At 44.9% G+C, this 18643-nt stretch overlaps 1 protein-coding gene across 1 annotated transcript in view; it reads right to left on the bottom strand.

The window, feature by feature from the left end:
• Positions 1 to 18643, bottom strand: part of DLG5 (discs, large homolog 5 (Drosophila)) — a 193702-nt gene that overhangs the window by 88968 nt on the left and 86091 nt on the right. Inside the window, exon 4 of the mRNA XM_006837474.1 lies at positions 16006 to 16074. Coding sequence (XP_006837537.1) covers positions 16006 to 16074 — 69 coding nt within the window. The remainder of the gene's footprint in view (positions 1 to 16005; positions 16075 to 18643) is intronic.

The raw sequence follows: 18643 nt of genomic DNA on the forward strand, positions 1-18643 counted from the left end.
ACTGTAAACTGATGATATATGGAGGGGATAATAATCAATGTAATGAAACAAGCTATATGAATGGTTGAATGTGAAGCTGATGATGTGCCCTATAAACTTCCACTCAATGCAAAATAAAAACATTTAATTAAAAAAAAAAAATCATTCAGATTCCTTTACAGCGCTTACGACAATGGTTATGCCAATTGATCTTGGTGTCTACCAAGACCATGGTCCTAAGCCCCCAGGCCCCATGATTCATTTCATTTACAAAAGCCACCTAAAAGATTAAATATAACCAAAGAAACAAAAACCTATACAAAGAAAAGTACAAAATACTATTACAAGAAACAAAAAGATACCTACATAAATTTAAGACTATTGGGTAGGAAGACCAAACCTTGGGAAAATGTGAGTATCACCCAAAGTGATCCACAGATACGATGTAATCTTGATCTGGATTCCAACAACTTTCTGTAATGCAAAGGAAAAACTTACAACCAACTTTATATGGAAAGGAAAGGGATCAGCAAAGTAGAAGGCCTCACACTTCCCTATCTCAAAACACAGTCATGGAAATGAAAACTGCCTGACACTGGTACAATGAAAGACACATAGGTCAATGGAACCAAAGTAACCCACCCACCTACAGACAGCTGATCTCTGACAAAGGACCGACACTCATTAACTGGGAAAGAGACACTCCTGTAACAATGGTGATGGCAACACCGAACATACACTTGCAAATGAAATAGGACCCATTTTATCACACCAAATACAAAACAAGAACTCAAGATGACTCAAATACCTGTATATAAAACCTAGATCAACAATGACAAACTAGGGACAAACTTAAGAGTCCCTAATACATGGCACAAATACATTATCAAACATAATTGAAATCACACACTTATTTATGTGCATAAAAAGGTTAGACCAAAAGTATAAAAACACAGTCCACGAGACTGGGAAAAATTATTTTCAGCAATAACACATCAGACAATGATGTGTGAATCTCTAAAATTTATAGAAAGCTTCAACACCTCAACAAGGAGAAGACAAACAATCCAATTTAAAACGGACAAAAGACAATCAACAGACATTTCACCAAAGACATTCAGGTGGCCAACACGTGTAGAAACACGCACGATCATTAACCATTGTTGGTGTTGTAAGTGCCCTCGAGTCGATTTTGACTAATAAGCGACCCTGTAAAGGATTTCCAAGGAACAGCTAGTGGGTTTGAACTGCCAACCTTGCGGTTAGCAGTCCAGTGCTTACCCTACAGAGCCACAACAGGACTCCATCAGTGAGCTGTAAATTAAAACAATGATGAGATAAGATCTCACATCAACATTAATAAGAAATTTTTAAAAAAAACAGAAAATAACAAATACTCGCATAGGTGTGGAGAGAGAGTTTCATGCATTGCTACTCGGATCGTAAAATGGCATTACAATTGTAGAAAAGGATATGACACTTCATTTAAACATTAGGAACACAAATACTATTATGATCCAGTAATCTCACTACTTGGTATATACCCTAGAGAAATAAGAGCCATGACAGGAATAGATATTTGTACACCCATGTTCATTACACTACTCACGAGAGCAAAGGAAATACAAACCACCAAAGTACCCATCAATGGAAGAATGGACCAACTACAGTATAGCCACACAATGGGATATATGCAATGTTAAAGGACAGCGGTGAATTTGCAAAACATTCATGAGCTGGTTGAGCCTAGAAGACATGCTGAGTGAAGTAAGACAATCTCAAAAGGAGAAATATTGTATAAAGTCAACAAAAGGTCTTCACACTGAAAGAAACATTCTTTGATGGTTACCAAGGGCTGGAAGGCAGAGGGTAAATTACTAACTAGAGGGTGGATACATATTAACTTAGGTGAAGAGGAAGGTAATACAAAATAAGGGGTAGGTCAGCAAAAAAAAATGTGAAGCAACAGTAAAGGTAGAAGTTTTGTAACAAAAACGGGGAAGCAGCTAATCTTACAGTCCAGAAACAGAGGACCCTAGGACCATCAAGGGAGAAGAGCACAAGTGGAATGCAGGCCCCAATCCAGAGAAGCAGCGACACCAGAGATGGAGGCAGAGATGGGGACATGGAGAGAAGGAGCAGCTGAGGACTCTAGACTCATGGGAAGAGCTGGTGGCCAGGAGGCAGACTTGCAGAGTGTGCCCTTTGGTGGTTTACATTATTATATATGCCTGAGTATTTAAAGAAAAGAAGAGCTAAAATGAATAGAGAGAAATACCATTAACTGATGGTACATGGAGGAGATTATAATCATTGTAATGAAACAAGGTGTATGATTTGTTGAATGTAAAACGGATGATCTGCCCTATAAACTTTCACTCAATCCACAAAAACGTAAAAAAAAAAAAAAAAAAAGGCAAATAGATACTTAAATACTGTCAAGCCAACTGTCAGCAAAGAAATTATGGATATATTTCATTTAAATCCATATTGTATATTAATGTATTATATTTTTATTTTTAAAATGACATTGAAATAAATGTACTGCTATTAACTTTAAAAAACAAAATGTGAAGACGGACAAAGAGCTGGGGAGGAGTGCAAGAGTAAAAGGCAGCATAGGTAAAGACTCTTGTGTATACAACTCTGCAATAATGCGGACCTCCAAGTAGAGGTCATGGACAGACAGCAAGGCTGTACTGGTGTGAGAGGAGAATGAAACGATTGCTGTGAATACGCACAGTTTTATAGTGGGTGTTTCTACATGTGCATTGATCTATACTACAAATATATTCCTGAATGTGGTGGAGAACACAAGCGATGCTGTTGTTATTGTTAAGTGCTGCTGAGTGGGTTCTGACCCATAACGACCTTGTATAGGGTTTCGAGGAGTGGCTCTGGTGAGCTTGAACCATGGACACTGCAGTTCACAAACCGACCTTGAGGTCAAGTGCTTATTTATCCTACCACACCATACCAGGAGTCCTATACAATGGATAAAGGTATGAACATTCATTAGCTATAACCAAACACCCGGTGGGAATGAGTCATGGGGCCTGAGGGATTACGATCTGGTCTTGAGGGGCACCAAATTAAACCGGAATAATAAAGTAACACAAAGACAAGGCTCTTACTTGCTACAGTAACACACAAACACACACTCATATATACAGTAACACAATTACACTGCTCTTACCAAGGGAAATATACAAGGAAGTACATAAGAATGGGGCGGTTGGCAGATGAACAAGGAAGAGAGAGCACGAGTTAGGGAGGTATGCATTAAGTGGGATACAGGTAAATTATGATTATACACAATCTTACAATGTTTGTGCCCATTCCAAAGAGAGGTGACCCAACGGAATGCGGAAATCATCGGACAATCTCTTTGATATCTCAAGTGAGCAAAGTTTTGCTAAAGGTAATACAGAAACGGCTGCAATCATACATTGACAGAGAACTTCCAGAGGTTCAAGCTGGATTCAGAAGAGGCCGTGGAACGAGAGATATCATTGCTGATGTCCGATGGATCTTGGCTGAAAGCAGAGAATATCAGAAGGATGTTTACCTGTGCTTTATTGACTACGCAAAGGCTTTCGATTGTGTGGATCATGACAAGCTATGGACAACATTGAGAAGTATGAGTATTCCAGAACACTTAATTGTACTTCTAAGAAATCTGTACCTAGATCAAGAAGCAGTTGTTCAAACAGAACATGGGAACACTGAAATGTTTTAAAATTGGGAAAGGTGTGAGACAGGGTTGTATTATTTCACCATACTTATTCAACCTGTATGCTGAGCAAATAATATGAGAAGCTGGGTTCTATGAAGAAAAACGTGGCATCAGGATTGGAGGAAGACTCATTAACAACCTGCGATATGCAGATGATACAACCTTGATCACTGAGAGTGAAGAGGACTTGAAACATTTACTTTTGAAGATTAAAGAGCACAGCCTTCGATATGGATTGCGTCTCAATGTCAAGAAAACAAAAATCCTCACCACTGGACCAATAAGCAACATTGTTATCAATGGAGAAAAGATTGAAGTTGTCAAGGGCTTCATTCTTCTTGGATCAACTATCAACACTCACGGAAGCAGCGGTCAAGAGTCAGACGACGTATTGCATTGGGCAAATCTGCTGCACAGGAACTTTTAAAGTGTTGAAGAGCAGAGATGTCAGCTTGAGGACTAGGGTGCGCCTGACCCAGGCCATTGTGTTTTCAATAACCTCATATGGATGCAAAAGCTGGACAGTGAATAAGGAGGATCGTAGAAGAATTGATGCCTTTGAGTTGTGGTGTTGGAGGAGAATACTGAAAGTGCCATGGACTGCCAAAAGAACCAATAAATCTGTTTTGGAAGAAGTGCAGCCAGAGTGCTCCTTGGAGGCCAGGATGGCTAAACTTCGTCTCTCCTACTTTGGACATATTGTCTGGAGGAAACAATCGCTGGAGAAGGATGTCATGCTGGGTAGGGTGGAGGGTCAGAGAAAAAGAGGAAGACCCCCAACGAGATGGATCAGCCAGGTGGCATCATTGATGGACTCAGGTGAGGCAGCGGTAGTGAGGTTGGCCCAGGATCGAACATTGTTTCGTTCTGCTGTGCATAGGGTCGCTATGAGTCGGTTCCGACTCGATGGCACCTGACAACAACAACAACAACAACCTTACAACACCAGTGTTCTGTGATAAAGGAAACAAGGCATAGTCTGGATCAGTAAAAGAGGGGGAAATGTTTAGGTGCTTGACTGATTGTTTTGAGGATATCCGTTGTTGTTAAGTGCCTTCGAGTTGATTCTGACCCATAGCGACTCTGTATAGAGTTTCCAAGGAGCAGTTGGTGAGCTTGAACCATTGACTTTGCAGTTCAAATGACTTTGCAGTCTGATGCATTAGCCCACAGCGCCATACCAGGAACCCTGTCTTGAGGATACAGGCATCCCCTATTATAAAACAGACAGTTAAGTATGATAGAAATTAATATTGGGAATTAAAATTACAGAAAGTTTCTAAGTCCACCTGTAACTGATTGGAGTAGCTAAATGGAGAATTAGAATTTGCCCAGGGAAACAGCTTCATATTGGGTCTTAGGTGGAATTCTGGGACCCATCCAGAACTTTCTGGGGTGAAACATTCCCACTGGAAAAGACATGCAGGCCAACCCAGAACAGCTGAGAGAACAGAAGATTTTTCTTACTGAAAGAAAGCAAAGCAGAACAAAAAGCAGACTATTTAGTTGTTAGAAAGAATACTAAGCAAGCTAATAGTCTTTGTTTTGGAGGCATCAAGGCAAGAAAAGTCAGTCCATCAGGGAAAACCCTCTCCTAGACTGAAACACCCAGGAAACCCACAAGCTCACTGGTGACAGTCCAGGTCTACTTTTGAGTAGAAGTAAGGGAAAGGCAGAAATGAAGACCTAGGCTGAGTCTGGCCATGTTTCTCTGACACCCGTTGACCTTGAGATGAGAGAGAAGAAGAAGGGCTACCTGGTCTGAAGTTTTAGGGAGATGTGTGCTCCCAAGCATGGGCACTGATCTCGCCACTGGAGGCTACAGCTGAGAGTAAAGTTGGTCTGAAGTGTGGGGAGGTGTGCGTGAACTCCCAAAGTTGCAGCTAGTACTCATATGACCTACTTTGGATGGCTAGCTGACCAGAATTCAGCCAGATGTGAAGGAAAAGATGCTTGAACTGTGAACAAGTATAAAGTGCTACAATTTGATAAACTGGAACTTTACTCTGAAATAGAAGGATTCTTCATCAAGGACCAAGCTCGTTTTCTCAGTGCACTGGGGTGACAGGAACAGGCAATTTAGACATTGGCTATCAAAAACAGGGAGCTGTCTTTTCAGTCTAGGAGTGGAGGTCCCTGGGACCATCAAGGGAGAAGAGCGGAGAGCGGGACCCTACCCAGAGGAGCAGTGATGCCTGAGATGGAGGCAGAGACAAGGACGGGGAGAGATGGAGCAGTTGGGGACTTCAGACACAGAGAGGGAGAGGGACTCTGAGTTGACGACCGGGGGCAGGCTTGCAGGGTATACCCTTTGATTGGTTGATGATGCATGGAGGGGACTGTGACCATGGCAATGAAACAATACACGATAGGATGAATGTAAAACTAATGTTCTCCCATGTAAACTATCACATAATTCACAATGAAATATTAAAAAAATTTTAAAACGAAGGGCTATAAAGGCATGAAGTGGCTGGCTTACAAGTTTTCATGAGTATGCTAGTTTTAGAAAGAGGGGGTAAGGTAGAATCCCCACTGAACAGTCTTCCTCTTCTCCAGATGGATCTGATGAAAGAGGATGGCAGAAGATGCTTACAGAATTTTATGATTCAATTGTGGGTAACTGTTGGCAGGATTAACTGCAATTGTCACAAATGTAATTGTAGAAGATGTGCAGCTACAAGGGGGACTAGTTAATCTTTCATTTCAGAAACAGAGGACCCCCAGGACCATCAAGAAGGAAGAGTATGAATGGAGAATGCGATCCTACCCAGAAAAACAGTTAACAGCAGAGACAATGGCAGTAGTGATGGCATGGAGAGAGAGCGCAGCTGCAGGCTGGAGGCCCAGGGACTGAGAAAGGCTGTGCGCCTGCAGGCAGGAGGCTGGCTTGTAAAATGTGCCCTTTGGACATTTCAATGAATATGTATTTTTTGTTTTGTATGTATCTCAAATGTTTTTGTTTTGTTGAATTGTGAAAATCAAGATGTAAAAAGGAAGCCACAGGGAAGCAGCGGGATAACTGTTGTTGGGAAGGTTGAAAGTACAGCTGATGATCTTGTCTGCCAACGTTCACTCAATTCACAATTAAGTTTAAACAATAAAAAGTTCATGAACATGTGTCTATGGCGCAACTGTTTGTCTCTCCCTGGCCGGATAAAGAAGGGTGAAGAAAATTCAAGATTCATGCAAACAATGAGTCTAATGGACCATGAGACCAGATGATGGCCAGCTACCCCTCTACCAAATGCTCTGAAGGGGATCACATGAGGAGATTCCAGATGGGAGTGGAAAGAAAACATGAAACAAAACTCAAAATCATAAAAAAAAGACCAGGCATACTGGTCACACAGAGGTAAAACTCTTCAGAAGATGGCTGGAACTGAGCTCAGCCACACAGGGCAAATTTCAGGCAACCAAGAGACAGGTCTATGTGGACAGCAAGAACACCAGGGATCTACGCACACATTCGGAAAATCTACATGTGAGATGAAAAGGACAGCCTTTACACCAAAGTTCAAAAGAGGCAAGAAAGAAGGAAGAATGAAAAAGGGAAACACCGGAAGTTGGGGGTGGAATGGGGGGCTGTGGGGTGGTAGAGATAAGAGGTGTTACATTGTGGGGGTTACAATCAGTGACATGAAATAAAATGTGCATGAATGACTGAATGGAAAACTGACTTTTTCTGTAAACCTTCATGCAATTCACAATAAGTATTTTAAAGTAAATAAAAACTATCAAAAAATATATATTTTTTAAATTGTGATGCCCCTGAATGATAACCATGACACATGTTAAGACTAGTAAAAAGATGTGGTTAGCACACACACGCCCATGCCAGTCACCGCGATTACAATGAACACTTTTTTGACACAAGCAAAATTAAGACTAATCTATCAAGGGTGGCATGGCAGAAGGAGGGCAGTCCATCTTGGCAAAGGCTCTCAGCACCACACTGCCCACAGGTTCCCTCCAAGAGGAAAGTGACAAGGTTGTCAGCTAAACCTGTCCCCAAAAGTAGAAACCAAGTCAAAAACGGCAGCAGGAAAGAATAAATCTACAGACAAAAACAAAATGCAACAAACGAGAAAAGGGGAGTAAAGGGAAACCCAGCTGAAGTGGCTAACCAGTCCATTAACATTACCTGACGAAACTGAAGAAACTAAACACAAGAAGAGTTCAGCCTCGGGTGAAGCAAGAAGAAAACAGCCAACTCGGATTCATGTTTGGCCAGAATTTTTCATCCACCCTCGTCAAGACAGTTTGTGGCAGCTTGTGTTTGCTCTGATGCTGGAAGCTATGTCATTGGTATTTTAAATACCAGCAGGATCACCATGGTTGTGAAGAGGTTTCAGCGGGGCTTCCAGACACACTAGGAAGGAGAGGCAAACTACTTCTGAAAATCTTATGAATAGCAGTGGAAAACTGTCTGATTTAATATCAGAAGATGGGCCCCTCAGGTTGGAAAGCACTGGAAATATGACAGGAAGAGTTGCCTCCTCAAACCAGAGTTGACCATAAGGACGTAAATGGAGCACAGCTTTCAGGATCTTCATTTACTGATGGGGCACAAGTCAAAATAAGGAAAAACATTAGCAAACATCCATTAATAATCCAAACATGGCATGTATGAAATGTGAATCTAGGGAAACTGGAATTGTCAAAAATAAAATGGGAGTCATAAAGATCAATGTCCAAGGCATTAGCAAGGTGAAAAGGACTGGAATTGGGCATCCTGAATCAGACATAGGACTTACTACATCAGGAACACCAAACTGAAGAGGAATAGTATTGCGTTAAAAAGAGCAACTCAATCTGTCTTGAAATGCAATGCTGCCTGTGACACCTACAAGGAAGGTGTTAATATCACTACTACTCAACCCACTACAGCCAATAATGATGAAACTGAAGAATCTGACCAACTTCTTCAGTATGAAATTGAGCAAGCAAGTAATTAAGGTGCACTGATAATCTTTGGTGATTGGAATGCAAAGGCTGGAAACAAGAGGATGGATCAGTAGTTGGAAAATAAGGCCAGGATGACAGAAATGATGCTGGAAAATGCATGATAGAACTTTGCATGACCAATGACTTATTCAGTGTAAATACCTTTTTTAAACAACATGGATCTCACTGGATGGAATACGCAAGAATCAAATAGACTACATCTGTGGAAAGACCATGGAAAAGTGCAGTATCATCAGCCAACAAGGCCAGGGACCAACTGTGGAACAGCCCATCAATTGCTCATATTCATGTTTAGGCTGAAGTTGAAGAAAATTAAAACAAGTCCATGTGTGCCAAAATATCACTGTGAATACATCCCACCTGAATTTAGAGACCATCTGAAGAGGAGATTTGATGCATTAGACACTAACGACCAGAAGAGCTTGTGGGATGGCATCAACATCATATACGTAGAAAGCAAAAGGTCATTAAAAAGACAGGAAGTAATGAAAAGACCAAAATGGATGTTAGCAGAGACTCTGCAATTTGCTCTTGAGCATAGAGAAGCTGAAGCAAACGTGAGAAATGAGGTAAAAGAGCAGAACAGAAAAATGTCAAAGGGCAGCACAGAAGAGTTTAGAGTCAGAGAACCAAAGGGGAAGAACACACTCAGCATTCCCAAACTAGAAGAAAAAGTCAAGACTCGACTTGTAATATTTAAGGATTCTAGGGGCAACAATATTGAATGGTGCAGAAAAAGCATCAAAAGATGATGGTAGAAATATACAGAATCACTACACTAAAAAAAACAAAGGTTGATGGTTCAACCATTTCAAGAGGTAACAAATGATCAAGAATCAATGGTACTGAAGGAAGACATCCAAAGTACACTGAAAGCATTGGCAAAAACCAAGGCTCCAGGAAATGACGAAATACCAACTGACACAACACTGGAGGCACTCACTCATCTACGACAGGAAATTTGGAAGACAGCTTTCTGGCCAAGTGATTGGAAGGCATCCAAATTTGTGCACACTCCAAAGAGAAGTAACCCAGTGGAATGTGGAAATTATCAAACAGTATCATTAATATTGTATACAAGTAAATTTTGCTGAAGATACTGAACACAATGTTGCAACAGTGTATCAACAGAGAACTGCCAAAAATTCAACTTAGATTTACAAGAAGATGTGGAACTAGGGACATCACTGCCGATATCAGATGGATCTTTACTGAAAGCAGAGATCAGAAAGATGATTACTTGTACTGAATTTACAATGCTGAGGCTTTTGACTGTGTAAATTATGACAAACTATAGCTAGCATTGTGAAGAATGGGTACCGCAGAACACTTAATTGTGCTCATGAGGAAATGATACATAAAACAAGATGCAGCTAGAATAGAACAAGGTGCTACTGACTAATTTGAAATCAGGAAAGGTGTGCACCACAGTTGTATCCTTTCACCACGGTTGTTCAATCTTCACGCTGAGAAAGTATCCAGAGAAGCTGGAGTACATGAAGAAGAATGTGGCATCAGGAGAATGGGAGGAAGACTCATTAACATCTAACAATATGCAGAAGACACAGCCTTGCTTGTATCATCAGGGAACCTCCAGGTAGCCGGGTGAGTCCACCAGCTGTTGTGGGAAGCAAAGAGGACTTAAAATACTTATTGATGAAGATCAAAGACCACAATCTTTGGTATGGATTTCAGCTCAAAGTAAACAAAAGTCCTCAGAACTGGACCAGTAAAATCATGACAAGCACAAAAAAGACTGAAGTTTGTCAGACTTCATTTACTTGGATCAACAATCAACACTCATGGAAGCAGCAGTCAAGAAATCAAATAATGTATTGCATTAAACAAATCTGGCAGTCTGAAAGTTGAGATGTGCCTGAAGCCAGCCATGGTATTTTCAATAGCTTCATACCCATGTGTTTCCACCACTTGCCCACCCCAGGCAAGTGCACTAGTTTTGTGAATTAAATAAATACACACTCTACCAGCTCTCCCTTCATTCACTCCTTCCTCACCCCAAGGCTGGACCCAATGGAGAGAAGAAAGAACAGTGATTTTTTAGTTCTTAGTGTCCAGGACGAGGTGTCAGGAAGGCAGGGCAGGAGGAAGAAAGCAATAGGTCATTAGAAACACAAGACCTAAATGGAAGTCAGAAGAGACTGAGCTGTGGGAGGGCAACAGAGTCCCCGTGGCCTCCTGCACCCTCCTTACCGCCCCATGTCCCAGACCAGGGACTCTTACAGTGTGGTCCCCAACAGGGAGCACTAGCATCACCAGAGAGACTGTTAGAAATACATACCCTCAGGTTCCAGCCCGACCTGTTCAACAAGAAAGAGCAAACTACTCACACGGTGGTGTAACAAGCCCTCCACATGATTCGGGTGCCTACTCAAGCTTGAGACTCGGTAGTCTGGATCAGAGGTGCTCTTACTGACCAGAGTGGCCTTTTTCTCCCTTGCTTATTGGCCATCCAGTGGCCACCACATTTGAAGGACCACCACCACCACCACCACCACCACCACCACCACCACCACCACCACCGACAAACCAAAGTACCACCCCTTCCTACCCTCCCAACTACAAAGTCTAAGGGGGAGTAGTGTCTCCACTGTTAGCCAGTATGAGATTCCGGCTCAGCATCCAATAAGATTTAGAAAGAAAGGAATAAAGATGAGAGAGAGGCAGGATTCCAACTCAGCAGCTGCAGCCCTGCCCGCCTCCTAGCTGTTCCACTGGCTCAGGATCTGACTCAGGGCCCATGCTCCCCAACATTACCATCTGGAACCCAACTCCAGCGCCGTGAATGCTCCCATCCCCTGAGACACCTGTCCGTTCCTTTGCTTTACATGGGGCAGAACTTCTCTGTCTCCCTTGATAGCTAGGGGCCACATACTGCTTTGATCCCCATGAGCACTGGACACGTGCTACAAAAGACAAAGAACACAGGCTTTCCAGTAGGAGGGACTTGGGAAGGAAGGGTCCGAGGGCACAGGGAGTTCAAGTGACTCACCAGCCCCCTAGCTACCCATCAGTCAGAAGCCACACCTTAAAGGAACTGTCAGGTACAGCAGCGAAGCCCTTCAGCTCCTCCTGCTGCCAGCATGCTAGAGGGCTCTCCACTCAATAAGCCATCGCTCCTGTGGCTTCAATTTGCTCAGCAAATGCTGCCCAAGAATGTCTCTTCTCCCCGTTAAAACTTGCCCTGACATCCAAGATGAGAAGTAAGACGTAAATCAGATCAGGATGGACGGGGAGGAGAAAATACCAATTGCCTGAAATGACCAAGTAATTCTCAGGGAAGCTGCACTGGCCAGTGGGGGGAGGCTCACCAGAATGGTCAAGTGGGAGTGGGTCACATGTGCACAGTGACTACCTGATGGTCTCGGGGGAAGACACTGGCACCGTTCAGGCTCTTAATCAACATGTGATAAGCCAAGTCAAGCTGGAGGTCTGAAATGGGAGAGAGCAGCAGGGAACCTCTAGGTAGCCAGGTGAGTCAGCCAAGAACCAGCTGTTGTGGGGAATCACGATTCCCAAGGGTTCACTGGTCAGTTTTTTCTCTCAAGGTGAATATAACTTGCTTTTCTTTCCCTGAATGTTCTTTATTATTGTTGTTAAGTGCCGTCAAGTCAGTTCCAAGCCATAGCGACCCTGTATAAAGTTTCTGAGGAGAGGCTGGTGAGCTTGACCTGCCGACCCTGTGGTTCAAATCAACTTTGCAGTCCAGCACATTAACCCATAGATCAAGTGTGAAAGTGGAGACAATATTTTTATTACAGGGAACTTGCTCTTGGCTTTCTTTGGGTCCATGGAGGAAGATAAAACATATAAAATCAATCAGTCCCCATCTGACCACTTCCTGCCTCGTTCCATAAGCGCTAGAGGGTTCCCATGGCCAACCCCATCACAACACGTCACAAAACTGATTCAAACCAACCAGACATTCCAGTGCCCTTGCCAGTGACTAAGGCAGGCCGACGTATCTCAAATTGAGCAGGCATCTCCAATGTTCAACACAGCACTATTCATGAAAGCAAAAAGTGGAAACAACCCACCAATGATGAATGTTGTTGTTACGTGCCATTGAGTCGGTTCTGACCCATAGGGACCCTGTATAGGGTTTCCAAGGAGTGGCTTGTTGAGCTTGAACCGCCGACCTTGCAGTTCATGTGACTTTGCAGGCTGGTGCATTAACCCACAGCGCCACACCAGGACTCCTACTGGATGAATGGACAAACAAAATACGGTATATCCAAATAACAAATGTTGTTAAATTGCCATCAAGTCAGTCCAATTCATGGTGACCTGATGCACAGCAAACCAACACGCTGCTCAGTCCTGCATTATCCCCACAGCCAGATGGGACTACCACGACCCAGAGGGATTTTATAGGTTATCTCAGTTGGGAAACTCCACTGAACCTCGTAGCAGCACACACACCACCACTGAAAGAGAGTCATAGCTGCCCATCAGATGCACTGGGCTGTAAAGAATTCTACCAGTGACCCCTGGTATGTGCACAGGATGGCTATTCTTCAACCATAGAGAGAAATGAAGTTCTGACACCTTGTGTGGTCAGGATGAACCTTGTAAACATCATGCTGAGAGAAAGAAGCCAGGCACAAAAGGATAAATATTGTGTGCCGGGTCGCACTTACACCAGTGAAATGCTCAGAGACAAAAGTAGATTCGAGGTTACCAGGGATGGGGTGGGAGAGGGAAGGGAGGGAGAGAATGGAAAGCTATTTATTGCTTAATGGATACTGAGTTTCCATTTGCTGTGCCATTGCATCGGTTCTGACTCAGAGCAATCCTGTGTAGGGTTTCAGAGAAGCAGCTGGTGAATTTGAACCGCTGACTTTTCAGTTCAAACTGACCTTGCAGCCTAGTGCATGGTCCTACAGTGCTGTCTGGGGTGACAAAAAAGTTTTGGAGATAAATACTGGTGATGGTAGAACAACCCTGTGAATATAACTAATGCTACAAAACTGTATGATTCAACTGGCAAAATGAGTTAATCCCAATTAATAAAGAGAAAAACTCTGAACCGGAAGGGCTGCTAAAACAAGACTGCAGGGCCCCTCAGCGTTCCTGCTGAGCAGATGTGGCGAACAGCTCGAGACACTTTGCATTTCAGACAAGAGCTTCATTCAGTGTTGCTGGCCCGGGGGTCACAATTCAGGAGCCACAGACCCACAGCAGTCAGTAAGAGGAGACGTACACCAGTGCCAAGGGATTCTGGGATACAGAAAACGGCCTCGTCCTCCTCGGGACCAGGTAGGATGGACATGCTCTACATATACACTGTCCAATATGGCAACCACCAGCCACAGGTGGCTAAGAAACTACAAGTTTTCATTTTCTTTATCATGAATCTACACTGAAACGGCCAGCCGGCCATCTGTGACTGGTGTGGACCATACTTGGACATCGCAGCTCTGAACATCTTCCAGTGTGGCCACAACAACTGGAACTGGTGGTACAAGGCACTGCACCATGGGCCTGAGCTTCAGTTGGTGGGTCCCTAAGCCTGTTCCAGGGTATGCAAAGGTACAGCCACAAAAGGGTCCCTTTCTATTCATGCTTATAACTCCACCATTAGCAATCATTGCTGTGGGTTAAGCCATACTTCTCTCTGGAAACTCCTTTTTTAAAATGCAAGTGTGAATGAGAGGTCCAGATATTGTTAGATCATTGTTTCTTATTCCCCAATGGTAGATGAAGTCCAAGAAGGCAAGGCATTATTAGAGAGGCAAGAGAGGTTCATACCACAAAAGTCCCACCTTATTCCTGTGCTTACCGGACTGCCCACCCCTTTGTACTTCCTGAGTGGGGTCAGTCCAATGTTCAACATTCCAAAAATTCCAACATTTCATGAATGTGCCTTAAGGCACCCAAAGCAGACAGAACAAAGTAATATCTGAACATCAAGAACTCTGAAGAGTCCTCCCTGGTCTGTACACAGGATGAAGGGTCCTGCAGGTGCTTACACCCATCTCTCTTGTTATAATATTTATTCAATTGTTTTCCCCCATAGAACTGAAGATCCATAAGCCATGGGTCCTGTCTGCATGGGCCCTTATAGCACCATTAGCTTAGTGGTTACAAATCAGGCTGGGAACCGCAAGGTCAGCAGTTCAAAACTACCAGCTGTTCCGCGGGAGAAAGATGAGGCTTTTTGCTCCCGTAAAGATTTATGGAAAGCCTGTACAGAGTCACTATGAGTTGAAACCGACTCCACGGCACATAACAACAAACATTGGCTAGTTCTAGAATCTCAGGAATGGAATTTCCCCCCCTCCCCCTCTGGTGTCAATTCCCCATCTGTCCACAAAGTTGGGGGGGGGGGGGGTTGTTGTTTCTGTTAAGTGCTGTCGAGTCAGTTCTGACCCATGGTGACCCTGTATAAGGTTTGTGACTGCTGAGTTGGAACCTCCTATCTTGTGGTTCAAACCGACTTTGCAGTCCAGTGCATTAACCCACAGCGTCACACCAGGGCTCCACACAGGGGACGGGGCGGCGGGGGGAGGGGGGAATTGGACCAAGATGACCTCTGAGAGCCCTTTTGATGCAGAAATGTCAGGCTCACCACTGAAAATCTATCCATAAGGGTTCAACCAGGAAAAGACAATCCACACAAGGGATATGAAACACCCACTGCTGTTGGATGACTAACTCATGGAGACCCACGTGTGTCTGAGTAAAACTGTGCTCCACAGGGTTTTCAGTGGCTGAGTTCTCAGAACTCTGAGGTACCCGTGGATAGATTTGCACCTACAACCTTTCAGCCAGTCAAGTATGTGAGCCATCTGTACTACTGTGGGACTCCTGGGATGTTCAGTATTGGGGACTTAACACAGGAAATTGGTCACAGGGATGTGAGAAGATTGAGAGACTTTTGTCGCCCTCCTGACAGTTTCCAGAGACATAACCAGACCTCACTCAGCGTTCAGAGAGACATGTCCAACTCCGCACGGCAGCACACTGCCTTGTGGGTGGTGTCTGCTTACAGCATCTCAAAAGGAGTGAGTCTCGGGGACAGTGGTCACGGGAGTTCCTCCAAGGCCTCTGAGGGGAGGGGAGGGTGACTGGCTCACTGGGCAGTCCTGTGCCATGAGGTATGGAGGTGACAAAACATGTACCTCCTCTGACATCAGAGCCAGGCTCTGTCCTCCTCCATTAAGACAGCTGAAGTGAGAGGTGTGACTGGAACCAACACAAGAAGATCCCATCAATCATCTGACAAATCAGGGCCACCATCCCCCTCAGACACTCCAGGCTGCTCCGGCTCACAGGGAGGGCACCTGGGACGGGGTACTCACCCACACTGCTGAGGGAACCACTGCTCTCGGAGTCTGAGGGCATGATGGACAGGACACTGTAGGTGGAGCCTGGGGACAGAAGGGAAACCATGTGTTACTAACTCCAAAGCAACCACTCATCTGTCCTCAGTCAGTGCTGGGCCATGGGAACCAGAACTCCAGACTCAAGAGGCCGGGCCAGAGAAGGGGTGAGCAGCAAGGGCTTGCTGCTTCAGCTTGGCCCTCTGCTTCTCTGGTCCAGCAAGCCCTGCTCTGGAAGACTGACCACCAGGAAGAGGCGGAACTTGGAGCCAGGCAGCTGGCTCTTTGTTGAAAGATCTACAGAAAGCTTAGGAAGGGGTAACCAGCCCAGGTTAGAATGGGGCCAAGGAATAACTTGCCCAGGTTAGAATAGGGCTGAGGGATAACCTGCCCAGGTTAAAATAGGGCCGACGGATAACCTGCCCAGGTTAGAATAGGGCTAACAGCTAACCAGCCCAGGTTAGAATAGGGCCGACAGCTAACCAGCCCAGGTTAGAATAGGGCCGACAGCTAACCAGCCCAGGTTAGAATAGGGCCGAGGGGTAACCTGCCCCAGATTAGAATAGGGCCGTGGGATAACCTGCCCAGGTTAGAATAGGAGGGAGGGGTAACCTGCCCAGGTTAGAATAGGACGGAGGGGTAACCTGCCCAGGTTAGAATAGTGCCGAGGGGTAACCAGCCCAGGTTAGAATAGGGCCGAGGGGTAACCTGCCCAGGTTAGAATGGGGCCAAGGGGTAACCAGCCCAGGTTAGAATAGGGCTGAGGGGTAACCAGCCCAGGTTAGAATGGGATGGAGCACTGGACTGCAAAGTCAGTTGGGTGGCTCTGGCTTCCAAGCAGACGGCAGCCAGGCATAGATGAAACATCAACAAAATGACTAGATCTTGTGCCTGACTATCCAACATCTATGTCCTAACTGTAGTCAAGCCCAGGCCTTCGTCATTAGCCAGTGTCCGCCCTGCTATTAAAGTCACCCATGAAATTATGACCTATTACGCTGTCACCTAAGCTAGGGAAAAGTGTATGCTATATATTCTTTTTTTCTTTTCTTTTCTTTTCTTTTCTTTGTTGGCCATCACTTAATATTGTTAAGTCCTGGCCTGTGGACATACAAGCACCACAGTTTGGTTTGGATTAAAATATTTTCAAAGTCAGATGTTACTTGCTGGCATCAGGAACAACCTCAGGTAGGAAGCCCAGTTCCTCGCGTATGAGTCACTGGGTCATGCTAAGCAAGCGCCTTCATTTTCTGGCTCTTTGTTTCTTGGTCTAGAGAATGAAAGAGGCTCAACCCTAGGGAAGGCTCTGCTGGTCCCCAAGGTCACAGACCACCAAGGCACCTTCCCCACTTAGCACCCTACCCCACCCAGTACTCAAATGACTACAGCACCCAAATCCCAATCTCCACATGTTTATCAGACACCTGACACGTGTCCAGAGCCCTGCAACAAGGCACTAGGCCAACTCTGGTAGAAATGGGACAAGTCAGGGCCTGTGACACGTTAGGAAGTCCCCTCTCTCTTTGTGCCTGTCCAATGAGGCAGAACAGGAACACTGGAGCCAGCTGGACTAGGCTCGTCTTGCAAATCCACTTCTTATTGTCCCTTAAGTCACTTGTCCTCTGTGTGCCTGTTGGCTTATTTGTAAAACAGGAGAACAGTGGAACCTGCCTTGGAGAGATGTAGTGAGGATCAACTAACATTATCAGAGGAGAGCCTGCAACCGCGTTTGGTCCCACCAGCACGCAGAGTGTGGGCTGCTGGTATCATCATCACACCAGACCACACTGACGACTCCTCTGCCGTTTTTGATCCTCTGGTAGCGTAGTGGTTACGAATCGGGCTGCGAACCTTAAGGTCAGCGGTTCGAAACTACCAGCGCGCTCCACGGGAGAAAGATGAGGCTTTCTACTCCCGTAAAGATTTACACCCTCGGAAACCCTGTACAGGGTCGCTATGGGTCGGAACCGACTCGACGGCACTTAACAACAACAACAACTACCTACAGGGATAGAGCAATGAAGGCAAAAGGCCCACAGATGACTTAATAATGACAGCAGGTCCTGGTGTGGCACTGCAGGGCAATCACTAGACTGCTAACCTAGTGTTTGGTCAGTGGGTCAAACCCACCTTGCTGAAAATCATGGTAGAGCTAACACGAGGGCAACAGGTAGTCTATCCTATAGCCTGTGCGCTCAACTGCTGTATGCACTCCTGCCACCCGGCTCTCAAGGTGCAAGAGTATCAGGAAAGACTTCATGGAGGAAGAGGCCAGAGCAGACCTGGAGGATGGTGCTTGGAGAAACACAAGAGAACTCAGCTATGTGGTCTCTCAGCTCTCCTTCCCTCGCTAAGATATCTAACTGGGATTCTGAGTGGAGCCAGGAATCAGGAGTAACACTGAGGAGAGAGGAAGGAAGGATGATGGCTTTGTGGTACAACAAAGATGCGAGAGACAAAAGCAGACACAGACGAAAATTCTTGCACCCTGAACTTCAAAAGAAAGGTTGCAGGGGTGGATGGAGTGCTCGCTGGGAGAGTTAAGAATGGCTGGTAAACAGCTGGCCAGATGCTGCTCAAACATCTTGCGAGCAGCTTTGGCAGTAGAGGGAGGCCT

This window comes from Chrysochloris asiatica, unplaced genomic scaffold (genome assembly GCF_000296735.1).
Source record: "Chrysochloris asiatica unplaced genomic scaffold, ChrAsi1.0 scaffold00020, whole genome shotgun sequence".
Lineage (NCBI taxonomy): Eukaryota > Metazoa > Chordata > Mammalia > Afrosoricida > Chrysochloridae > Chrysochloris > Chrysochloris asiatica.